The sequence below is a fragment of the Cydia amplana genome, chromosome 26 (genome assembly GCF_948474715.1).
Source record: "Cydia amplana chromosome 26, ilCydAmpl1.1, whole genome shotgun sequence".
Classification (NCBI taxonomy): Eukaryota; Metazoa; Arthropoda; class Insecta; order Lepidoptera; family Tortricidae; genus Cydia; species Cydia amplana.
This window is the reverse complement of record NC_086094.1, coordinates 486,367-513,659: the sequence shown is the minus strand read 5'-3', so window position 1 is coordinate 513,659 and position 27,293 is coordinate 486,367. Positions and strand designations below refer to the sequence as shown.

General features: G+C 40.8%; 1 protein-coding gene and 2 non-coding genes across 3 annotated transcripts; 2 read left to right on the top strand and 1 right to left on the bottom strand.

The window, feature by feature from the left end:
- The first annotated feature begins 639 nt into the window (after positions 1 to 639).
- LOC134659986 (zinc finger protein ZFP2-like) lies at positions 640 to 24,203 on the top strand. Its single transcript, XM_063515684.1, has 16 exons — positions 640 to 872; positions 1,778 to 1,912; positions 3,331 to 3,478; positions 4,588 to 4,748; positions 5,636 to 5,804; positions 7,947 to 8,104; positions 8,694 to 8,774; positions 9,476 to 9,603; positions 9,997 to 10,071; positions 11,692 to 11,830; positions 12,293 to 12,396; positions 14,311 to 14,407; positions 17,161 to 17,328; positions 21,446 to 21,547; positions 23,369 to 23,464; positions 24,037 to 24,203. The coding sequence occupies exons 1-16, from the start codon at positions 741 to 743 to the stop codon at positions 24,187 to 24,189; spliced, it is 2,046 nt and encodes a 681-aa protein (XP_063371754.1). The 5' UTR covers positions 640 to 740; the 3' UTR covers positions 24,190 to 24,203.
- Positions 6,392 to 6,464, bottom strand: Trnai-aau (transfer RNA isoleucine (anticodon AAU)). The gene has a single exon. It is a non-coding gene; the product is annotated as a tRNA-Ile (tRNA).
- Trnad-auc (transfer RNA aspartic acid (anticodon AUC)) lies at positions 12,184 to 12,256 on the top strand. Its single transcript has one exon. It is a non-coding gene; the product is annotated as a tRNA-Asp (tRNA).
- Positions 24,204 to 27,293: the final 3,090 nt, after the last annotated feature.

The window sequence follows — 27,293 nt, the reverse complement described above, 5'->3', positions numbered from 1 at the left end:
ATTGGACCATAACCCTTCGCACCATTTTTTTTTAAATTTGCCGCTTTTTTCATCTGACGGAAATGGCTTGACAAATTTTATTTTTCATGTACCTATCTATATCAATGCAAACAAAATTGGTTAACTATAGCTGGTCAACCAAATCTTGTCAGTAAAAAAAGGCGCGAAATTCAAATTTTCTATGGGACGATATCCCTTTGCGCCTACATTTTTCAAATTTGCCGCCTTTTTCTACTGACAAGATCTGGTTGACCAAGTATATGACGTGTACACTACACTTATAGTTGGTCAAATCAATTTGTCAGTCAGTAACAATCAGGAAAACTATACTCATGTCTCATCCACCCACCATACCCCCCACCCACACACCCAAATATTGTTTCTGTAAGAAAATTATACTAATAAAAAAAAACCGTACTTTTTTTATCAAAATCGTACCTTTTTTGACGTACGACAGTACATAAGCTGGAAGCGCTCTGGCAACACTGCTAATTTCCTTAATTTTCTTTTTGTTTTGTTCATATAGATAGTAAGAATAGTCTTTATTGTAATTATAGAAAGCTTCTTTCGGAAAATCATTTGTTTAGTGTTGCAAAAAAATAAGTAAATTGGCGATATACATACTTTGCAGGTCAATAACGCCGCCCGATGATGCTGATATCTTTATTTACGTTTTTATCAGAAAACCGATTGAAAATAAACATTTAATATGATAAAGACACGTTAATAAAGGCGGTAAAATGGCTGCAGTCAAGTCAGAAGCGGCGGAAGAGCTGCGCGCGTGTAGAATATGCCTCGCTACGGACACCAAACTTTTCGGTATCTTTGAACAGCGTTTAGATGAGGCTTTTATCGATATTATGGGCACTACGGTACGTGTTTTTATATTAAGTTTATTATTAAATCACCAGTCGTTCTATTTGCATTTATGCTTATCTAATATATTATATAAATACGAACATTTTTCAAGTTCACTTATTGTCGAGAAATATGCGATTTTATTTGATTTTTTCATCTAAAATCCTAGTTTTTCTGTTAAATATCACTCATTTAAAGTTTTCTTTGGCAAAATTCAGTGGTGTACCTAACTATGGCAACTGCGGCCTGCTGGAATTTCTATGAGAAATGTTATTTTTGTAGATTCGTCCTCAGAAGACACCTTTAGTTAATTTATTTTAACAACTTGAGACTGAATGGAGATATGGGTCTACACAGAACATGACACTTTATGAGGAAATAGAGCATTTTGTTTAAAAAGAATATTCATAACTTATTTTTCGGTCACCATGGACAACCATGGTGGGGGTTATAACAAAATGAGAGCCATATACAAGTACAAATAGCATTTACTCACTAACCACATGAATAAATGAATAGTTTTCCACACTAATATTACACTTTTTTTCATCACTAGCACAGAATAAATAATAGTACTAAGTACAGAAGACTCACTCTCTAACAAAACGCGTCAGTTACGATCAGCACAGATATGGCCGCTAGGTGGCGACAGCGCCACGCGCGGCTAATGGCTAGCCACCAAAATTGGGGCAGAAGTGGCAGAACGGATGTATTTTTAGCTACCTGTAGCAAAGCGACGAAATCGCGGAGTGAGCCACGCCTGTCAGTCACTAGTCAGAATGTTGGGGTTCCCAACCAAGGCCTGCTTTAAAGTTTTCCCATCATCTGTTTCAAGATGTTCTTACCCTCATGGATAAGATGATTATAATGTATAATATCTATTAATATTAATCATTAAAATGTATTATGTTGATTTCAGCTTTCAGTGTGGGATGGATGCCCGCAGCACTTGTGTGCATTGTGCGGCGCGCAGCTCATCAAGGCGCATGCACTGCGAGCGCGTGCGCACCGCGCCGACGCGCTGCTCAAGCAAGCTCTCATGCAGCAACATATTGTACGTATAATATTTAAAACTTTCGCGTTTTGAACACATATTAACTCACATTTATAGACGGGTCTAACGCGAAATTTATTCACATACCTTTATTTACCGACGTTTCGACACAGGTTTCACTGGTCATGGTCGCGGCTAACTGATGTTTCATACACTTTTCGTCGGGTAGTTGCACAAATCTCTGTTTTGACATTTTGCTGGGACATCAGTTAGCCGCGACCACGACCAGTGAAACCTGTGTCGAAACGTCGGTAAATAAAGGTATGTGAATAAATTTCGCGTTAGACCCGTCTATAAATGTGAGTTAATATTGGAAGTAAATTAATATACTGACGCTGCTCAATACACGGCCTACAAACTGTCCCATATTTTTTCTATTCATCCAGTGGCGAGGAAGTGCTAGGCCAGGCTATTGCTAGATTTGCTAGCAAAGAACAGGGGCAGCTGCCATAAAACCCAAATATTTATCTATATGGTCCCCAGATTCGGTCAAAAAGTTGAGAGAGCCCTCACCTTAACCTCGTAAGACCCAGCATATAAAGTTTTCATATTTTTAATTTGAACCTTATTCTATAAGTAAATTGGAACGAATTTCGTTTGTTTTAAAAAGCAATGAAACAATAGAATGCTACTTTATTTGGTTCATGAAAAGTTCCAATTAGATTGCACGAATATGTACATTATAATGTACATTTAGTCTCAGGAGGTTAAGTAAGAGTATAAAAATTCTGTCTTATAGGCTATAAGGCGCCATTCATTTATTACGTAAGACAATATTTGCAGTTTTTGACCCCCTCGATCTATGTAAGAAAAAACCGGCCAAGTGCGAGTCGGACTCGCGTTCCAAGGGTTCCGTACATTAAGTCCGGCTCACGCTTGACTGCCCATTTCTAATAAGTTTTCCTGTCATCTATAGGTAAAGAACTATTTTGTGTATTTTTTTCAAAATTTTAGACCCAGTAGTTTCGGAGATAAGGGGGGATGGTCATTTTTTGCCTATTTTCTTGAATAACTGCTAAACTATTTATCCTAAAATTATAAAAAAAATATATTTGAGATTCTTACAATGAGCTCTTTCATTTGATATATAACACGATATAGTTTGAAATACTTTATTTTTTAATTTTCTCATTTACCCCCCAAAAATGGCGTCCATATTTAAAATTCATTTATTTACGTTACACCTCCATCTTTGGGTCACAAACTTACATATGTGTGTGAAATTTCAACTTAATTGGTCCAGTAGTTTCGGAGAAAATAGGCTGTGACAGACGGACGGACAGACAGACGCACGAGTGATCCTATTAGGGTTCCGTTTTTTCCTTTTGAGGTACGGAACCCTAAAAATAAGGAAAAGTTGGCGTCTAATCTTCAGTATGCATATATAGGGCCATAATGTTGTTTAAAATTCGCCACAGATAACAACAAGCTACCTGGCAACTCTAGACCGCGTGTCGCAACGGCTCGCGCTCTGCCTGACCATCTACCGTCCTACTATCATGGAGACAACACACGACGAGACCAAACAGGAAATGGATGATGACGACTTTGATCTGTACCACCCGGGTAAGATCAGTTGTAACTTTAACTTTGTCATCATCTTCCTCGCGTTGTCCCGGCATTTTGCCACGGCTCATAGGAGCCTGGGGTCCGCTTGGCAACTAATCCCAGTGATTGGCGTGGGCACTAGTTTTTACGAAAGCGACTGCCATCTGACCTTCCAACCCAGAGGGTAAACTAGGCCCGTATTGGGATTAGTCCGGTTTCCTCACGATGTTTTCCTTCACCGAAAAGCGACTGGTAAATATCAAATGATATTTCGTACATAAGTTCCGAAAAACTCATTGGTACGAGCCGGGGTTCGAACCCGCGACCTCCGGATTGCAAGTCGCACGCTCTTACCGCTAGGCCACCAGCGCTTATTATTTGATATAATGTCAGTATAATCATAGAGAAATATAGTAAGACAAGTAGCGAGTAGCGGAACTATCAGTACTGCTACTTGACAATAGATGTAGCACCGACCGGAAAGTCGTATACTCAATAACATAAGACTTTCCGGTCATGTAACTTTAACTTTGTCTAGGGCATTAATTGACTTATTAATATTCAAATCAGCAATCCGTGATTCTTTTCACTTGATGGTCTCATCGGAAGACCAGCGCCGGAAGCCACCAGCGACATGCTGAGATGAGGCCATTTCGTGGCACTTTCTTATTTTGTGTTTTCTGTCATATTATGTATTGTCTGTGCTTACGAATAAATTATATTCTATTCTATTCTATTCAAAATATAAGTGCAAATTATGAAATAAAAAATATACATATCTATTTCTATTATTTGGACTCGCGCACGAAAGGTTCCGTACCATTACGCAAAAAACTGCAAACACTCAAGTTTGTTGTATGGGAGCCCCGCTTAAATATTTATTCTATTCTGTTTTTAGTATTTTTTGTTATAGCGGCAACAGAAATACATCATCTGTGAAAATTTCAACCGCCTAACTATCACGGTTCATGAGATACAGCCTGGTGGCAGACGGACGGACGGACGGACGGACAGCGGAGTCTTAGCAATAGGGTCCCGTTTTTACCCTTTGGGTACGGAACCCTAAAAAACGAACTAATAATAAATACGAGTTTTAACAAAATGTATGCTGTAACAATTTTTTTCAGAATTTGACGAGCCGATCATCAACCTGAAGAACAGTATGTTGCTGGAGAGTGCGAAAGAGACGGAGCTACACGCGGAGGACATCAAGACGGACGTGAGCGAGATGGAGATAAAGGAGGAGGAGCCTGTCAGAAAGAGAAAAGATAAAGTTAGAAGAGAGAAGGTGAGTTTTATTAGAGTTAAAGATTCACTGTGTAAGATGTGAAAAGTCAATAATATAGATGGCGCTGTACGGCTTAGTACATTAATACATAATAATAATAAATTCGTTTATTTCGACCAACTTCGTATCATATTATATTCAATTATTATATTAAAATTAAAGTTATATTAAACTAATTTACATTAAAACACATACATTCCTATATATATATATATGTACATTACATTGCGCAATTTTTTGTCAATTTGGAAATTTCACAATTTAGTTACTAGAAAACATATGGCACCATATAATTCCACCTACTTCAGCTAAACCCAAAGTAAAAACGGGACTCTATTACTAAAACTCCACTGTCCGTCTGCCTGTCATCAGGCTTACACATGAACCGTGACAGTTAAAATTTTCACAAATGATGCATTTCTGTTGCCGCTATAACAACAAATACTAAAAAGTACGGAACCCTCGGTGGGCGAGTCCGACTCGCACTTGTCCGGTTTTTCTTAGACTTCACACCATCATTTCAATTTAGTCAAATCTATTAATTCTAGTTTGAAAGTTTATTTTTTTAAATGAACTTTTAACCACAGGCATAGAGAAATATAGTAAGACAAGAGTGCTCACTCCATACATCAGTTCAGACTATTAATTTCAGTGTCTACATCTAGCGTCGAGTAGCGGAACTATCAGTACTGCTACTTGACAATAGATGTAGCACCGACCGGAAAGTCTTATCTCAACAGCATAAGACTTTCCGGTCGGTGCTACATCTATTGTCAAGTAGCAGTACTGATAGTTCCGCTACTCGATGCTAGATGCTAATAGTCTTTTTGGTACTAAAACTGATGTATGGAGTGAGCACTCTATCTATTTTTTTCTCTATGCCACAGGTGAGAGTGAAAAGAGACAAGAGTATAAAGACGAAGAAAGTCCAGAAGATAAAAGAAGTAGAAGTAGAAGAGAAGGAACCAAAGAAGTACAAGCGGAAACTGAAGGGGTTCAAAAAGTTCTTTGCCAGTGAGGACGATTATATCAAGTTTGAGAACACTTATAATATAGGTAAGTATGATAATTATCGATATGTCGCAGACCGTCTATTATGATTTATGACGGCTGCGTTTGATGGAATGTCAAGTATTAAAATAGTCTATGCTTGAGTGTGTTTGACTGCGATACAGTGACTTTTATTTGAATGACCCGGACAGCTTCTTTAATGGATTGGTTCCTGGCTGATTCTGCGGACAGCCCGAAATGAGATGGCATCCTGAGTGGAACGGTCAGTCAGATTTGAATTGGAAAAGTGTCGCAGTCAACCTCACTACATTCCTATAATTAATATTTTATGAAATCTATCGTTTTACCTATGCCGTACATTGAGCATCTCTAATTAACATGATCGTTTATCTCTCCTCGTCATCAGAAGTGGGGTAATAAAAAATATATACAGTGGTACTACTAAAGTAAATTATAAACTAGCTTAAATCTAAAATAGGCCCTTGAGGCGTTGTACCAAGGATGCTGGCAGCATTTCCTCGCTGTATCGCAATGCTGATACGTTGTGCGAGGTAGCCGGTAGGTCACCAGTTACGTCAACCAGACGCTTCTAGATTTAAGCCTCGAAATAAATTAAAAGTGGAAAAATTCACTGTCTTGCGTGGGACTTGAACCCACGACCACTGGATCATTAGTACAGTGCTCTGCCATCTGAGCTACCAAGACCGTACCCAATTCAGCGAATATTTTCACCATATATGAGCCCTAGGGAGGCTCTTAGCGACATCTACCGTAAGAGTCCTACACTTCTTAAACGGCTACCAGAGTTCCAAATCATATTGGAAGTTCACCAGGAATGATGCGCTATCCCATACTAAATTAATTATGTATTAAGCAGAAACGTCTGCGACCGATGCTATTAAGCTTCGAAATAAATTAAAAGTGGAAGAATTCACTGTCTTGGGTGGGACTTGAACCCACGACCACTGGATCACTAGTACAGTGCTCTGCCATCTGAGCTACCAAGACCGTACCCAATTCAGCGAATATTTCCACCATATATGAGCCCTAGGGAGGCTCATAGCGACATCTACCGTAAGAGTTCTACACTTCTTAAACGGCTACCAGAGTGAATTTGAGTGGCACCCAAGACAGTGAATTTTTCCACTTTTAATTTATCTATGTTATTATACAAGAGGCTAGTAATGTTATAAATAGTTATTTGCGATACAAGTGCGGAAAAGAGGGAAATCGAAACGAGTGGCGATAAATTAAAACACGACCGAAGGGAGTGAATTTGAGTGGCACCCAAGACAGTGAATTTTTCCAAGTCACTTTTAATTTATCTATGTTATTATACAAGAGGCTAGTAATGTTATAATAGTTATTTGCGATACAAGTGCGGAAAAGAGGAAAATCGAAACGACTGGCGATAAATTAAAACACGACCGAAGGGAGTGTTTTAAATCGACACGAGTTGCGAATTACTTATTCGCACGTGTATCGTACAACGTTTTACAGTACATATGGCCCTTTAAACTTTTGACATACGCACGAAATAGTACATTATTGTCGAGGTTCGGAAGTAGCTACTTGCAGGCTGAGGATTCGTTTTAAACGGACGACCTTGGGAGTCCGTTTAATTGAATCCGAAGCCAGCAAGTAGCCTTCCAGCCGAGTCATATATAGTGCTTTTCTCAAAAATGGTGCAAGAAATAGAAATATTTTACAGAAGCAACGTTCTAATTTTCACAGAAAAAAGTAAAACCATTAAAAAGATTTGGTTGCCGCCTTTAAAAAAAAAAAGAAGTGTATTTTTCTGCTGAAAATACGCCAACGTATTTGAGACACCTAAATAGTCGCGGTACCAACATTACAATAATAAGTGCTGATAATCTGTTTGGCTGTTTAATGGACCTATGCCTTCATTTGATATGGCCATTTAAAGTTTTAAAAAGTGTGGAACTCGTTAAATAATGGAATTTGTATGCAACATTGCAGTCCCGAAATCGAGACTGCAATGTTTTTAACTTTTTAATTTTTTGAATGACCATAAACTACGCACTTCGCGACCTATTTTTTAACCGGCAACGTCGACTTTGCCGTCCATTTTTGAGAAAAGTGCTGTTTCCCGCACTAGTGCGGGAAAGTAGGACCATATGTACTGTAAGATTTATTTATATTATTAATAATTATTTTTCTTTACAGAGATAGTAAAGTTATCAGAAGAGGAACAGCAAAAAGAGCTAGACGCACGCAAAGAGTCGAGCAACTATCTCCGCTCGGCGTACCGCTGCGAGAGGTGCTTCAAGGGGTTCCTGTCTCACACCACCTTCGAGAACCATCAGAAGAAGACACACGACCCGGTAACACTGACTCACTCATTGATCGATCATCAAAATTATTTACCACTTCCAGGTGAGTTAGGAACTTGAAAATTGGTATGCTGGTAGCTGTTACATTGCTAGCTAAGGATAAATTAAAAAAGATTGAGTTTTGTATATTTATGAGTCATTCCATACCGGTACAAATAAGTTCGACTGCAAAATTAGAGCCTCCGGTGAGTGTTGTACTAGATTTGAATGGTAGTTCAAAAAGAGCTACACGCAGCACAGGCTTACCGCTTTGAGAGGTGCTTCAAGGGGTTTCTGTCTCACACCACCTTCGAGAACCATCAGAAGAAGACACACGACCCGGTAACACTGGCTCACTCATTGATCGATCATCAAAATTATTTACCACTTCCAGGTGAGTTAGGAACTTGAAAATTGGTATGCTGGTAGCTGTTACAACGCTAGCTAAGGATAAATTAAAAAAATTAGAAAATTATTGAGATTTGTATATTTATGAGTCATTCCATACCGGTACAAATAAGTTCGACTGCAAAATTAGAACCTCCGGTGAGTGTTGTACTAGATTTGAATAGTAGTTCAAAAAGAGCTACACGCAGCACAGGCTTACCGCTCTGAGAGGTGCTTCAAGGGGTTCCTGTCTCACACCACCTTCGAGAACCATCAGAAGAAGACACACGACCCGGTAACACTGACTCACTCATTGATCGATCATCAAAATTATTTATCACTTACAAAAGAGTTAGACACTTGAAAATTGCTATGCTGGTAGCTCTTACAATGTTAGCTAAGGATAAATGAAAAAAGATTGAGTTTTGTATATTTATGAGTCATTCTATACCGGTACGTATAAGTTTGACTACAAAATTAGATCCAAATTCCTGTGTTTTAGAGTTAGACCGGGAAAAGTCTGCAGCGATTTTGATAGCCCACGCAGTGCAAGTGTTATTTACACGTCATAAATTCATAGAAGTTTGACGTTTAAAATGACACTTGCACTGCGTGGGCTATCAAAATCGCTGCAGACTTTTCCCGGTCTGACTCTACTAGATTTGAATAGGAGTTCAAAAAGAGCTAGACGCGCGCAGCACCAGCCAGCCTACCTCTATGGGAGGTGCTTCAAGGGGTTCCACAAGAAGAAGACACACGACCCGGTAACACTGACTCACTCATTGATCGATCATCAAAATTATTTACCACTTCCAGATGAGTTAGGAACTTGAAAATTGGTATGCTGGTAGCTCTTACAATGCTAGCTAAGAATAAACAACATAAAAAATAAAATGACGGACTTACAGCCTAATGGCATGCTCTATTAGTCAACCATAGGGCTAAATATACATGTGAAAATGGTAAAAAGTGAGAAAATATATATTTTGTTCGCAGAGCAACGGCCGCAACGAGTGTGTACTATGCGGCGCGCGTTTCCGTCACCCAGCGGGTCTTAGGAAGCACTTCGAGTCTCACACACTCAAGTTTATATGCAAGATCTGCCAGTTCATGACTAGACATCGGTAAGCACATAATATACATATATTTATATGGGGTATATACTCGTATAGATATATTAAATATATGTACCTATGTATTCATACGCTACAAGCTTTTATTTAACTTTAAAATGTTAGTATATATACGTGATCGAAATTTTCAAAATATTTTCGATAATTTATTGCCTTTATTGGTATCAGATTGAGTTGAAATTTGACTTACGTACTTGTAATCGGTGACAATCATTGGTTTATATCTTCGTAAAGAAGGGTTTAAGGGTACTAAGAATTGGCTCGAATTCGTGAGTGACACCGCTGAACTAGCACCATTCTTAGTGCCCGTCTTTATAAGTAAGTCAATGGTGACAATGCAATGTTATTTTATCGCACGTAGTAAAATGTAATGGTTTTCGACAGGAGTATGGCGGTGATGCACGCTGACTTTCATTCAGGGAAGACATTCGTCTGCAAATACTGCGGTCTCACCTTCAAGTTAGTATATTACCTGTTCCATACATTACATACATATTTTAATTACATGTTTTTAATCCTTTAACCACTGTGGTGCACTCCACATGTGCATAAATAAATAAATATGTAAATATAATGTAGTTAGTTAGTTAATAAGTTTGTGTGTGTGTACCTACTAACATTAGTTGTAAGATTATAATGTGTCACTAACGAAATTGATCCTTTGTTGGTCTTAAATAAATTTTATTTTATTTTATTTAAACTCTCTCGTTTTGTACACATATTTAATTACACAAACGGGTCTACCGGGTAATTATATCGCGGTAGACCCGTTTGTGTAATTAAATATGTTTTAAATCGTTAAATGTCTGTCTATTTCTGTCTTATTATTGTCTGTATGCCTATTTGTCGAATCATTTCCGAATTCTAAAGTTGATTTTCGGAACTACGACATTCAGACATAATTGCTCGAAAATAGTTTATTCCATATCTTATTTTGTATGTATTTTGCTCATTATCAATGATGAAAAACGTAATTAAAAAAAAATGATTCTGCATCTTTAAAATGTTTTGCCGTGTAATGTGTCCGTGCATATACCTACGATTTTTAGGGTTCCGTAGCCAAATGGCAAAAAACGGAACCCTTATAGATTCGTCATGTCTGTCTGTCCGTCTGTCTGTCCGTCTGTCTGTCCGTCCGTATGTCACAGCCACTTTTCTCCGAAACTATAAGAACTATACTGTTGAAACTTGGTAAGTAGATGTATTCTGTGAACCGCATTAAGATTTTCACACAAAAATAGAAAAAAAACAATTAATTTTTGGGGTTCCCCATACTTCGAACTGAAACTCATTTTTTTTTTTTTCATCAAACCCATACGTGTGGGGTATCTATGGATAGGTCTTCAAAAATGATATTGAGGTTCCTAATAGCATTTTTTTCTAAACTGAATAGTTTGCGCGAGAGACACTTCCAAAGTGGTAAAATGTGTGTCCCCCCCCCCCCCCTAACTTCTAAAATAAGAGAATGATAAAACTAAAAAAAATATATGATATACATTACCATGTAAACTTCCACCGAAAATTGGTTTGAACGAGATCTAGCAAGTAGTTTTTTTTAATACGTCATAAATCGCCTAAATACGGAACCCTTCATGGGCGAGTCCGACTCGCACTTGGCCGCTTTTTTTTTAAATATATTGTCTCTGTTACTCTATTTTAAATATGAAATCCCTTGAGGATGTAATAATTTGTCATAAGCACATTTGTACTTATCTGCTTTGCCTAAAGGTTGACTGGTAGAGAATGCCTTATGGCATCAAGTTCGCCTTTTGTACAGTGTGTTTTCTTATGTGCAATAAAGATTAAATAAATACGAGTAAATAAGCGTCACGCAACCGACATAAGTCGTCTTATTTGTGGAATACCGCCCTTATATCCTTATATGTATACTGTCCTTCGTGTATCTTTTTTAAAGTTGGTCAAACCAATTTGACAGTAAGTATAAGAAATAAAATATATACTCATCCTTTTATTTTGGGTGCAAGTACTAGTGCAAGACAAAGATAGTATGATTATCTCTGTCTATGTTTGAAATGAGACAGTCCTTTGACAAACTATATGTTTTTATTTGTCGTACAGCAAACAAACTACATTCAACACGCACACACGTGTGCAGCACCCTTTAGAGAACGCCTCGGCGGGCACGTGCGACGTGTGTGGGGAGACCTTTACCGGCAAGCGGGGCCTGCAGCAACATAAGGCCATCGCGCATAAAAAGGTCAGTAAATAGGTAAATTGATATAAATTGTTACTGTATTTTTGCAAACAAATGATTGATTGATTGATTGAGTGGAAAGAGAACTGATATGTAATTCCTTAATTTAATTTTTAACAAGCAGAAACGTCTGCGACCGATGCTATTAAGCTTAGAATAAATTTAAAAGTGGAAAAATTACTGTCTTGGGTGAGACTTGAACTCACGGCCTCTGGATCGATATCCCAGCGCTCTGCCATCTGAGCCACCAAGACCTCATCCATAGCCAGCGTTTAAGAAGTGTAACGCTCTTACGGTAGATGTCGCTAGGGTCTAGACCCATAATATGGTGGAAAGATTTGCTGGCTATGGATGAGGTCTTGGTGGCTCAGATGGTAGAGCGCTGGAATATCGATCCAGAGGCCGTGAGTTCAAGTCTCACCCAAGACAGTAATTTTTCCACTTTTAAATGTAATTTCTTTGTAGCTGACGACGCCGGAACTGAAATGCCGCTCGTGCCTGGTTCAGTTCGAGAGCTTGGACGCGAAAACACGTCACAAGGTCAACAACATCTGCGACCCCAAATTAAGGTACAATATACTCTAAAATTTAGCTTTTTAGCAAAGAGAATTAATAGAGTGTATAGAGGGTTATTGTCATAGTAAATTTTGTAGTCACAGTAAATTCACTGCCATCTTTCGACACAGGATTAAAACTAAAAATAAAAAAGTTTTAAATATAAAAAAAAATATTTTTTTATTATTATTTTAGAACACCATATGACTTTGACCCATGTTCTTTCACTGATTTGTGTTAAATTGTTAAATATCAAACAGTGTCGCCATCTACCCGAGTATAGTCCAAAGGTATGGCGCCATCTATTCGAGCATAAACGGGAGGTTCGGGTGTTTTTATCCTGTACTAACTATTCATTCCTTCTTATATGGTGAATCCCGGGATTACTTAAGTTATTTTTGTTATCCAACTTTCTCTACCCACAGACAAGACATCCTCTAGACTGAGCATAGTAGCGCTGCCCCCTCTGCCACAAATATACGGTAGTTTTACTCCATCTTCGAGTCAAAGTGTCTTTGTGTGACGTCCGTGTGTTTGAACGGACCAATCACGGCACGGGACTCGCTCACCTCGTCCCCCGCACCCCAGTATTTTTGGCAGCATCGGTTTCATGAAATAATTGCTCTAAACTCCGTCTAGAGGATTCATAGTCTATGTCTCTACCACTCTGTTAACATATAAAGTATCTAACTCATGTTTCCGTCAAAATGTTTCTACGGTCAAAGAAATTTGACTACCCATTTTGCACTTTGTCACAGTGACAATAGTATGAGGTCGCTAGCGACTTTCATATTGATTGTCACTGTGACAAGGTACGAAATGAGTCGGAAATTATATAATACTATAATAATAACAATAAAGACGTACGTCTTTGCAATAACCCAGTATCATAGTCCACCCAAACTTCAGTCCATAGACCGGTATTCTGTTCACTTTTTCTACAATAGTCCCAATGCCTGCTGAGACCGGTTCATGGGTGTCTATTGTTGCACCTGTGAACGGGTCCCAGCAGGCATTCTACATGACATTAAAGCTCTCCAAAGGGCCTCTACGTGTTGGATCTATATCCCCACGCAAGCCTATCAAAAGACCGGGATTATAGGCCCCCGTGAAATCTAAGGAGATACAAATAATAATAAAGACGTTTATTCAAAGAGTTTGAACATAGGTACATAATAAAAGTACACAATAATGCCATAGAGAAATATAGTAAGACAAGAGTGCTCCCTCCATACATCAGTTCAGACTATTAATTTCAGTGTCTACATCTAGCATCGAGCAGCGGAACTATCAGTACTGCTACTTGACAATACATGTAGCACCGACCGGAAAGTCTTATCTCAACAGCATAAGACTTTCCGGTCGGTGCCACATCTATTGTCAAGTAGCAGTACTGATAGTTCCGCTACTCGATGCTAGATGCTAATAGTCTTTTTGGTACTAAAACTGATGTATGGAGTGAGCACTCTATGTATTTTTTTCTCTATGATAATGCTTACAAACTAATTGAAAGGGAAGGTGGCTCAGCTGATGTCTGTGCCAAAAGACTACGGGGCACAGCGGCCCTAAAGACTTCCAGCAACGGACTCTGTTATTCTGCCACCGCCGTATTTATATCTAGCTAAGGACAGTAGAAACATTTACACTATTACCATAGAGAAATATAGTAAGACAAGAGTGCTCACTCCATACATCAGTTCAGACTATTAATTTCAGTGTCTACATCTAGCATCGAGTAGCGGAACTATCAGTACTGCTATGTACATCTATTGTCAAGTAGCAGTACTGATAGTTCCGCTACTCGATGCTAGATGCTAATAGTCTTTTTGGCACTAAAATTGATGTATGGAGTGAGCACTCTATGTATTTTTTTCTCTATGCTATTACTAATAAATTAAATTGTTGATGGTGATGTTTGTACGTACTAGGCCGTGTGCGGCGTGCGGCGAGCGGTTTCAGGACGAGGAAACGGTGAAGAAACACTACCAGGACAACCATGTGCAGGAACATTACAAATGCGACCAGGTACAGTATACTTACTATGTACTAACAAAACCGGCCAAGTGCGAGTCGGACTCGCGCACGGAGGGTTCCGCGCCATCAACAAAAAATAGAGCAAAACAAGCAAAAAAACGGTCACCCATCCAAGTACTGACCCCGCCCGACGTTGCTTAACTTCGGTCAAAAATCACGTTTGTTGTATGGGAGCCCCACTTAAATCTTTATTTTATTCTGTTTTTAGTATTTGTTGTTATAGCGGCAACAGAGATACATCATTTGTGAAAATTTCAGCTGTCTAGCTATCGCGGTTCATGAGATACAGCCTGGTGACAGACGGACGGACGGACAGCGAGGTCTTAGTAACAGGGTCCCGTTTTTTACCCTTTGGGTACGGAACCCTAAAAACAGTGGGGATCCGTTTAAGGGCATCATGTTCTGATAATCGATAGAGATGCCCCGAAAAGCGGTTTTGCCCGAATACCGAATATTCGGCCCCTATCTCGGCCGGAGCGCCGAATATTCGGCATGACATGCCAACATTTTGAGTCACAAATATTATGAAAACTGTTCGCCAACGTTTGGTAAGATATATTTTTTTAGGACAGAATTAATGAATGTAGTTCAAGTCAATCAAATGAGACCCATGATAAAGGCTTGGCCAGACATAGAGCGCGACTTGGCGCGACGCAGCGCCGCGTGATGCCGACGCGATGACTGTTCAAACAGGGCGCGCGCGGACCGCGCTCTCAACACGCCCTCATCACGCGCGCGAACGCGGCGCGGCCGCGCGCCACCGCTCGCTGCCTAACGTCCGATCCGACTGATGTGACCCAGCGCAACGCGGCGGCCCGCCGCGTCCCGCCGCGTCCGCGCGGCGCAGCGCTGCGCGGACGCAAGGGGCCGCGCGGTGCGGGGCGCGACAGAAGCGGGGCGTGATACCGGCGGGACGCAGTCTGTTTGACGTCGGTAACCTGTTAGCATGTGCCGCGGTCGCGCGGCGCGGACGCGTCGCTGCGTCGCGCTTTGTGTCTGGCCAAGCCTTAAAAGTAAAATATTTTTCACCACACCAACTGGTAAAGGCTCTCTTGATTGTTCAAAAACTGACAGCAAAGTTGCATTTTATTCACATGTGAGGCAAAGTAATCAAATGCAAATTTTGAGTTGTTATCTTATGTTTGCAGGTAGAATTTATTTTTAAATGATGATTTTGGATGATAAATATTTAATAACATTTGATGTGGTTTGATATCTTGCAGTTAATATTTTCTTCGGATTGGTGTGGTGAAATATATTTTGTAATGTAATCAACAAATGCTCAAAAAAGGGTCTTCGTATTTAACAACCTCCCAAGAATACATTTTAAATTTGAAATATACTTAGTTTTTGGTTATTTTTATTGTGTAACAGATATTTGGTATTCGGCCGAATAGTACGCAACTTTCGGCCGAATACCGAATAGTTGCCGAATATTCGTGGCATCTCTAGTAATCTAATTCACCTATATTCATCGTTGTTTTTCATTGATATAGTATAAAGAACTGGATACCCAATCAGCCGCCAAAAATGGCCCCACAAAAGTGATGTCAAAACAGATCATGCATTACTTTTTCGTTTAGTCTTGTTTGAAACGCTCAAATGTGAAGTTGTCAACAATTACGAAAATATGTAAAAATAACAATGATAAAACAAGGAAAAAGGATGGAATGTATTTCTTTCGGTTAGTTCTTTGGATAGCATTACATAATTTATGTAATCTGGTGGTAATTTTATGGTTTTGAATAAATTAATTTGTTAGTACCAAAGAAGGGATGTTAAGGAACAAAAATCTAATGAGTCGATGTGAGGTCAATATTTTTTATATTTTTATATGGAATTCATAAGAAATAATATTATGTTTAAATTCAAGATTTCCAAGAAAACCTATGCGACGTGCAAAGTGGACTGCTATTTAATTATAGCAAGAGATAGGGGTGATGCAGTTTTAAACAAGGCAAAACGGCACTTGTGTGTTCGGCCCATTTCCCTGTTTCCGACATATACACCACCAATAAGGGCTTATATCGACTAACTGTAAATGCTAAACCTGTCGGAACACAGTGACAACCACAGGATTTTTTTATAAAGTATAGGTAGACTTTATAAAAAAAATCCAATCAGTATCTAAATGTCCCCGTGCGCTATGAGTAAATGTAGATCTTAAATACACAGTTATTTAATAAGTAGAATTTATTTCAAGGAAATTAGTATTTAAAGACGTATACTTACGAATTAAAAATTTGATTTGTTTGAATTTGAACCACGAATTAATTTTATTTGAGCTCCCGATTAAATTAAATTTGTTTTATTTATTACTTCAATTGGTTTTCCTGTACAGTAATACATATTAAAGTGTACCAAAGTGACTCCATTCGTTCATTATTCTCGTTTGACGTTGTTTGACGTAAATACGTTACGTTTAGTGCCATCGGACTAAATTTTTTAACAGTGTTGGTACTTATGTTTGCAAATTTGACACTTAATGCTTACGACATTAAGCTCTTTTCTGTACGAAACATTTATCTTGACTCAAAATTTACGTAAGCGTTTTTATCATCAATGCAAATGGTGCGAAACGTCATTGGGATCCACATTTCTTGACGTTTTTGTTCTGCTTTGTGTGTCTATTTCTTTTATATTAAGTCAGTGTTGTTTTTTGACATTTTTAGGGTTATAATTTATAAGTATTGTAATTTTTAGGGTTCCGTAACCGTTTTTTTTTATTTTGTCTATGTTATCAGTGCGACACAACATTCGCGAAAAAGTCCTCCCTGGCCGTCCACTTCGAGCGCGTCCATCTCAAGATCAAACCCAAGAAACCGGCCTTCTACAAGTACCACCAGTACGGCAAGGGCAGAATGAAGATACGGAACGCTGAGATCTGCGAGATCTGCGGCAAAGGGTACCCGGTGAGTTGTGGCGACGCGCGTGTGACACCCCTGGAGCAGTTCTACAAGTACCACCAGTACGGCAAGGGCAGAATGAAGATACGGAACACAGAGATCTGTGGCAAAGGGTACCCGGTAAGTTGTGGCGACGCGCGTGTGACACCCCTGGAGCAGTTCTACAAGTACCACCAGTACGGCAAGGGCAGAATGAAGATACGGAACACAGAGATCTGTGGCAAAGGGTACCCGGTAAGTTGTGGCGACGCGCGTGTGACACCCCTGGAGCAGTTCTACAAGTACCACCAGTACGGCAAGGGCAGAATGAAGATACGGAACACAGAGATCTGTGGCAAAGGGTACCCGGTAAGTTGTGGCGACGCGCGTGTGACACCCCTGGAGCAGTTCTACAAGTACCACCAGTACGGCAAGGGCAGAATGAAGATACGGAACGCAGAGATCTGCGAGATCTGCGGCAAAGGGTACCCGGTGAGTTGTGGCGACGCGCGTGTGACACCCCTGGAGCAGTTATACAAGTACCACCAGTACGGCAAGGGAAGAATGAAGATACGGAACGCAGAGATCTGCGAGATCTGCGGCAAAGGATACCCGGTGAGTTGTGGCGACGCGCGTGTGACACCCCTGGAGCAGTTATACAAGTACCACCAGTACGGCAAGGGCAGAATGAAGATACGGAACGCAGAGATCTGCGAGATCTGCGGCAAAGGGTACCCGGTGAGTTGTGGCGACGCGCGTGTGACACCCCTGGAGCAGTTATACAAGTACCACCAGTACGGCAAGGGCAGAATGAAGATACGGAACGCAGAGATCTGCGAGATCTGCGGCAAAGGGTACCCGGTGAGTTGTGGCGACGCGCGTGTGACACCCCTGGAGCAGTTATACAAGTACCACCAGTACGGCAAGGGAAGAATGAAGATACGGAACGCAGAGATCTGCGAGATCTGCGGCAAAGGGTACCCGGTGAGTTGTGGCGACGCGCGTGTGACACCCCTGGAGCAGTTCTACAAGTACCACCAGTACGGCAAGGGCAGAATGAAGATACGGAACGCAGAGATCTGCGAGATCTGCGGCAAAGGGTACCCGGTGAGTTGTGGCGACGCGCGTGTGACACCCCTGGAGCAGTTATACAAGTACCACCAGTACGGCAAGGGAAGAATGAAGATACGGAACGCAGAGATCTGCGAGATCTGCGGCAAAGGATACCCGGTGAGTTGTGGCGACGCGCGTGTGACACCCCTGGAGCAGTTATACAAGTACCACCAGTACGGCAAGGGCAGAATGAAGATACGGAACGCAGAGATCTGCGAGATCTGCGGCAAAGGGTACCCGGTGAGTTGTGGCGACGCGCGTGTGACACCCCTGGAGCAGTTATACAAGTACCACCAGTACGGCAAGGGCAGAATGAAGATACGGAACGCAGAGATCTGCGAGATCTGCGGCAAAGGGTACCCGGTGAGTTGTGGCGACGCGCGTGTGACACCCCTGGAGCAGTTATACAAGTACCACCAGTACGGCAAGGGAAGAATGAAGATACGGAACGCAGAGATCTGCGAGATCTGCGGCAAAGGGTACCCGGTGAGTTGTGGCGACGCGCGTGTGACACCCCTGGAGCAGTTCTACAAGTACCACCAGTACGGCAAGGGCAGAATGAAGATACGGAACGCAGAGATCTGCGAGATCTGCGGCAAAGGGTACCCGGTGAGTTGTGGCGACGCGCATGTGACACCCCTGGAGCAGTTCTACAAGTACCACCAGTACGGCAAGGGCAGAATGAAGATACGGAACGCAGAGATCTGCGAGATCTGCGGCAAAGGGTACCCGGTGAGTTGTGGCGACGCGCGTGTGACACCCCTGGAGCAGCTCTACAAGTACCACCAGTACGGCAAGGGCAGAATGAAGACACGGAACGCAGAGATCTGTGAGATCTGCGGCAAAGGGTACCCGGTGAGTGGCACTACTAACAAAAAGTCACACTATTATAGATACATTATTTATCTCTGCAAAAATGTGTAAATACTGAACTTATTACAGATATGTCGAAAAAATTAAGTACTTAAAACTTATTACACCTGGGTTTCTATCCATGTATGGAGTGAGCACTCTAAGGTTACTTATTTCTATTTGGCTTTATCCCTTTCTCCTCATCATATAAAAAGTCGTGGGCAGCTTCAGATATCTAGGGCATATGCTCACCGGAGATCTGAAGCAGGAATGTTGCGAATATCCGCATTCGCATCCGCAACCGCGGAACATCCGCATTATTTTCAACATCCGCATGCGCATCCGCATAAAATCGATGCGGATTTAATGCGGATGCGGATGTGGAACAGTTCGGTACAGGAACGTCTTAGCATCGGCGTAAGTGCTAGACTGCTAGGTAATTTAGTCATTAGCCAAAAAAACCTATTAGAAATTAGCAATCAAGCGTGAGTGGGACTTAATGTACGGAACCCTTGGAACGCGAGTCCGACTCGCACTTGGCCGCTTTTTTGAAATAAAAATTACTAAAATGTAATATTTGACGTTTTTTATGTACCTATCTTGACATCCGCATCCGCATCCGCGGATGTGAGCCTTTAAAAATCCGCATCCGCATCCGCTTCCGCGGATGTCAAAAAATCGGCATCCGCAACATCCCTGATCTGAAGGACGATATGGATCTTGAGCGTGAGAGGAGGGCCATGGCGGTAAGGGGCAATATGGTTGCCCGCAGATTTGCACGTTGTAATACACAAGTAAAGTTAACGCTCTTTAGGGCATATTGTCAAACTTTTTACACGTGCAGTCTGTGGGCAACATTTACACAGAGGGCGTATAACTCGCTGAGAGTTCAGTACAACAACGTCCTGAGGATGCTGTTGAAACTGCCGAAGCACTGTAGTGCCTCGGGCATGTTTGCAGAGGCGCGAGTGGATGACTTATGCAATTAGGCGTAAAATAATAGCGTCTCTGCTGAAGCGCGTGCGTACCAGTGGCAACAGCCTCCTGAGGACGTTGTCCGAACGTCTGGACTGCCGCCTCACGAAATACTGGGTAGAGGTGGTGATAGGCAGGGCTAAATAATCCATTTTGCCCCGTGTTCCTAAATTCAAGTAATTATCTGTCGTCGTGCACGCAAAGGGACGTCAAGTTGTGTCAACCCTAATAATTGCTCGGAGCAATGCTGGGCCGAACGGAGCCGAGTTTTCCCGAAGTCAGGGGCCCATTTCTCGAACGGTATTAGGCTAATATTATTAGTCCACGAACTGTCACATCGGGTTACCATGACAACACACTAATAATATTAGCCTAATATTGTTCGAGAAATGGGCCCCAGGGCCCAATTTCACCACGGGGACTGGTGCGACAATTGTAAAACATCACTGTTGCTGACGTCACAGGCATCCATGGGCTACGGTTACCGCTTACCATCGGGCGGGCCGTATTCTTGTTTGCCACCATCATTGTATTATTTAAAAAAACATTGTTATAACGGGAGAAAAACAGATATTTCTCTTGCGAAGTTTCTGACAATTGCCACAAGAAACACGACAATTGTCACGAAATTCCGACACAGAACTCATTTCCTGTCAAGAATTACCGACAATTCTTTTGAATCTTGTGACAATTCTCAGAAACTTCGCAAGAGAAATATCTGTTTTTCTCCCGTTATAACAATGTTTTTTTTAAATAATACGATGATGGTGGCAAACAGGAACACGGCCCGCCCGATGGTAAGCGGTAACCGTAGCCCATGGACGTCTGTGACGTCAGCAACAGTGATGTTTTACAATCGTCGCACCTGCCACCGTGGTGAAATTGGGGCCAGGAGTGTCTCCCCGCTCTGTAGGTACTGGGTGCATCCTGTATGTAAAGACCGACCTGTCATAAAGGGACCTGTCTGAAAATCAGCGCTGGGTATATATCTAGACATATATCTGGCAAAAGCTGAGATTGGTACCCATTGCCTATACCGTTATAAAATTTTTGTGCATGTTTTTGTATAATTGTGAAATGAAGATTGTTTTTCTCGTGTATTTTTTTTTTGTGGTACTTGTGGCAATAAAACATTTTTTATTTATTTTATTTATCCTACCTTGTATACTCCCCGCTGGCTCTGTTTAATATGTTCTGTGTGCAGGACACGACGTGGCTCCGGTATCACCAGCGCACGCACACGGGCGAGCGGCCCTACAAGTGCGCGCAGTGCACCAAGAGCTACATGACGCCCGCCGGCTTGCAGGTACCGACAATTATCTATTGACAGGCGTGGCTAGGGTTACCAGATTTTTCATTATCCTAATAATATCATCGCAGTGCGTTCGGTCATAGAGAAAAAAATACATAGAGTGCTCACTCCATACATCAGTACAGACTATTAATTTCAGTGTCTACATCTAGCGTCGAGTAGCGAAACTATCAGTACTGCTATTTGACAATAGATGTAGCACCGACCGGAAAGTCTTATCTCAACAGCATAAGACTTTCCGGTCGGTGGCGACATCTATTGTCAAGTAGCAGTACTGATAGTTCCGCTACTCGATGCTAGATGCTAATAGTCTTTTTGGTACTAAAACTGATGTATGGAGTGAGCACTCTATGTATTTTTTTCTCTATGGTTCGGTTAAAATCAATTAAGTTATCTTCCGCCTGAACTATTTCCTCCCAGTCCTGGGTAGGTTGGATATGGTAATGACACACACGCGTGCCCGGGGAAATATATAGATTAAAAGGATTATTTACAAAAATTGCCTAACTCCAGAAACATAGGCCAGTTACGTAAATAATAATAATAATTTATTTATTTCGGACAAACAAAAGTATCCATAGAGTGTTAGTAATACAAGCAAATATCTTAATCTAGTGTTAGTATTTTTACATTATATACATTTATGTTCGGCTAATTTATAATATAGATACCTACCTACACTACTACAGCATAGCAGGTACCTACACTACAAATTGCGCTACACCTTTGATCTGCTCGGTCCAATGCTTTAGCATCGGTAAAAGTAAAGTAAGTCCTTGTCCGAAGCTAGTTACGCACGAGTAAAACAAAGTGCGTGACCGAAGCTAGTTACGGAGGAGTAAAAAAAAAGCTTCGATCGTAACCAGGTTACGAAACCCCGGTTACGTAGACGGCCGAAGGGGAATTTTCCTGACATGTCCGAAATTCAGGCCTTTTGTCAGGAATGGGGACGGAACACGGAAATGTCAGGAATTTTTTGTATTGATTAGACTTCTTTATAAAGTACCTTTTTATTTATAAAACTTATTAATAAAACGCGGCTATCGGGTGCCCATCGCTAACGGCTAGACATTCTCCCCCCCCGTCGTCGTCAAAAATATGAATGTCAGGGAAAATATTCGGAAATCGGGAATTTTGTCAGGACATTCTAAATTTGTATCTGGTAACCCTAGGCGTGGCTCACTCCGCGATCTCGTCGTGTCGCTACAAGTACCGACCAGGGATGTTGCGAACATCCGCATCCGCAACCGCGGAACTTCCGCATTATTTTCAACATCCACATCCGCATAAAATCTATGCGGAGCTTATGCGGATGCGGATGTCGAACAAGTCGGTACAGGAACGTCTTAGCGGCGGCGTAAGTGCTAGGTAATTTCGTCATTACCTATAACGCAATCTTCTAAATCTAGAAAAGTCGGCGAAGTTACTGTTATATTCTTGCTCAAGTACTAAACGTTTCGTGTTTTTAAATAAAAAATACTAAAAATGTAATATTTGACGTTTTCTAAGTACCTAATCTTGACATCCGCATCCGCGGATGTGAGCCATTAAATATCCGCATCCGCATCCGCGGATGTCAAAAAATCTGCATCCGCAACATCCCTGATACCTACAAGTACATGCGGCCCACACCAATTTTGGTGTCCAGCCATAGTAGTTGCCGCGCACCGCGACGGAACGGACGCCTGCTCGCGCTTGCGCCACCTAGCGGTCATATCTGTCGTAAAACGCGTTTTGTTAGAGTGAATCTTCTCACCTAGTACTATTATTTATTGTTTGTGTATAAAACCTTATCTCGTATTGTGTACGTTTCAGCGTCACGTGGTGATCCACACGGGCGTGCGGCGCTGGCAGTGCTCGCAGTGCCCCAAGACCTTCCTGCACCAATCCTCCATCTACACACACAAACTGGTAACACACACACACACACACACACACACACACACACACACACACACACACACACACACACACTATTGTTAATGCTTCCCTTTCCATTATCTTGTGTTATATGTCGCCACTATATATGACTATATCAAGGTAACGGACGTCACAAAATGTTTAGAGTTAGACTAAGTTAGAAGCGATTTTGATGGCCCAGAGTGTGCAAGTGTTATTTAACCGTCAAACTTCTGTGAAATTATGACGTTTAAATAACACTTGCACACTCTGGGCCATCAAAATCGCTGCTAACTTAGCTTGGTCTAACTCTATATTCTTTCTGTATAAGACTGAGCATCAATGTTTTTAAAAGTAATATGACAACTTTAATTGGCTTTAGTCGACCCTTTTAGCAGTATTTTTTTTAACTAAATATCACGTTTAAATGTTGACCCTAACCATGGATCAATATCACGGGAGTTTCGAAATCTGTCCAATGACATTAGATGGAAACAGACGACCATTGTAAATAATATACAAACATTTAGAGCTTAACTTTGTCTTCCATTTTATTTGCTTATTATGTAATCTTTGTTTATCAGGTACACACGGGTGAGAAACCATACGTCTGCCAAATCTGCAGCAAGGCGTTCACTCAATCTGGCTCCCTACAAACCCACGTGAAATACGTCCACATGAAACTAAAACCTCCTCCGCGACGCCGACGACAAGATCTCTATAAGCCGCCCGGCTGAACTCCGCTAATAACCTAAACCACAGAATAAATAATAGTACTAAGTGCAGAAGACTCACTCTCTAACAAAACGCGTCTGTTACGATCAGCACAGATATGGCCGCTAGGTGGCGACAGCGACACGCGCGGCTTACGGCTAGCCACCAAAATTGGGGCGGGACGGATGTACTTTTAGCTACCCGTAGCAAAACGACGTAATCGCGGAGTGAGCCACGCCTGTCTAAACTAACGTTCACATGGGAGAGAAAACATACACATGCAAGCTCTGCAAAATTCACATACAGTTGAACCACAGGACACCTAAGACCAATAAGGTGCAGATACACCTGGGAGAAATCATATGCATGCAAAATCTGCAGAAAAGCAAGAACTTTAGGGTGGCTCTTGGAATATAATAACCACACGGAGTAGCCATTAACAGGCGTTCCCCTCTGTGGAAACTCTATGACCAATGGTCATACACATTGTATGGACTGACGTTTATCTGATTTATTGTTACCTAACGTCATAGAGAAATATAGTAAGACAAGGGTGCTCACTCCATACATCAGTTTAAATACCAAAAAGACTATTAAGTTTAGTGTCTACATCTAGCATCGAGTAGCGGAACTATCAGTACTGCTACTTGACAATAGATGTAGCACCGACCGGAAAGTCTTATGCTTAACAACAAGACTTTCCGGTCGGTGCTACATCTATTGTCAAGTAGCAGTACTGATAGTTCTGCTACTCGATGCTAGATGTCGACACTGAAATTAATAGTCTTTTTGTATCAAAAGTGATGTATGGAGTGAGCAATCTATGTATTTTTTTCTCTATGGTTACGTATACATTTGACGTGCCCCTCCCGCGCAAAAATCACCAAACTGTTTTGTACAGAAAATTACACATAAGGCGTCTCCATTTGGTTATATCCTCCAAGCGGTGGCTAGACTAAATTATTTAGTTTATTTTTACAAACTGAGAAGCGATAGAATTAAAGGCATTAAAGCTAATGGGGTTCAGTAAAATATAATATAAATAACCCATTAATTCTTGCCTTGAAATGTCTAGATTACTCCATATGCTATTTAACATGTACTAGGAACCAAGACAAAGATCTGTTGTAACATTAATTCTAAAATACTAATGCTTCCATATTGGAAATGCTGTCTACCACTTAGAATAAGGTGTGAAAGTATGTAGAATATTTGCTGTAAATGTAGTATTTTATAATTATGTTTAGCCCTGCCTATGGGCAGTGTGAAAAGACGCGAATGTAAAAATAAGTTTAGTAACCGTCATTGGACTAAATTAATGTTTTTTTACTGACCGGATAACCAATCACATGTACAGATGTAGTGCATAATTATTTTCCATCGTATTTTCTCGGTATTTGTCAGTCAATGTCAGTACCAGGGATGTTGCGAACATCCGCATCCGCAACCGCGGAACTTCCGCATTATTTTCAACATCCGCATCCGCATAAAATCGATGCGGAGCTTATGCGGATGCGGATCTCGGACAAGTCGGTACAGGAACATCTTAGCCGCGGCGTAAGTGCGAGGTAATTTCGTCATTACCTATAACGAAATCGTCTAGATCCATAAAAATCGGCCAAGTTACTGTTTATTAAATATAACGCACCTATATTCTTGCTCAAATACTAAACATTTCGTTTTTTTTTTTAAATAAAAAAATACGAAAAATGTAATATTTGACGTTTTCTAAATAAGTACCTAATCTTGACATCCGCATCCGCGGATGTGAGCCTTTAAATATCCGCATCCGCGGATGTCATAAAATCTGCATCTGCAACATCCCTGGTCAGTACTTATTGAAATGAAAATGAAATGAAAATTCTTTATTCGCATAAAATATGGTATAACAAGGTGTTATTGGAAAGATATTCCCGTACAGAAACATATTTTGCTGGTTAAGCATGCAAATATTGTACCGAGACTGACTGAAATAGCAAGACACGTTCGTAATAAATTTCCGTGAAAATACGATGGAAAATAATTAAATTATGCACTATAAGGCAGATAAGGCTAACCTAAAATAAATGTACTAGCATTTTGTTATATATTTTTCCATACTGTAGGTCCGATCTGCTTTATATGATGATTTTTTTGGCACGCTGCGATATGTATTTAGTAAAATTTGTATGATATATTGAAGTAATATTTTTATATTAGAACGAGCAGACTATGTGAATCGCTTAACTTCAAACTCGGGTAAATCCATGTGTCAGAATATGCGATTTTGGTATTATGAAAAGGTAATAGGGTAGATATATATGCTGAGGGTCGAATGGATTTACCCGAGTTTGAAGTTAAGCGACACATGCAGGTATATTGTATTTTTGAAGAAAAATATAAACTTAAATTCGGGGGTAAAGAAATATCTACAAAGTCAGTTCTAATAATAAAATTATACTTCCATGTTCTATAGTATAATGTATTTTTAGTGAGAGATTGATCGTGTAAATATAATTTATTGAAATCAGCATTTTTTATAATTTTTACACCTTAGCGAATACCCATTGGGAACATTTTCATAGTCATAAAATGTATTCACTTAAATCATGGCACGGTTAATAATCAATAACATATAGTATTTCGGATTCCAGCATTGAACTATTATTACTAACATATTATTGCGCCATGAGTTGATGTTGTTTCGACAACAAACCATGGAAGCGGAGCGTAACTGTAAGGCCTGAGTGGAGGCTCTTGTTGTGCGTGCAGCGGGGCGGGGCGTGCGGCGTGCATGTTAAACAAATGCGCACGTATAGGAGCGGCCTTAGTGCACGCTGCTCACATCACGCGTGAGCCCACAGCCACGCTGCACGCGGCGCCGAGCGAGCGTCCACTCAGGCCTCACACTAAGTCTCGCGACCTAAATAAACACTTAAGCGCCATTGTTTGTGCGGCACTTGCGACGTTTTGGTCGCGTGGTACAAGTTGTGATTGCGACAATTTCTTCGTTTGGTATGCGTAAGACGATTTAGGGGGGAGGGGGGTCGAACATGTCTTATTTTTTTCTTACAAGGGGGAGGGAGGGGGTTTTCATAGTTCTTACGTAAGGTCACAAAGATGCGATATTTTTAATTTCTATGAAATT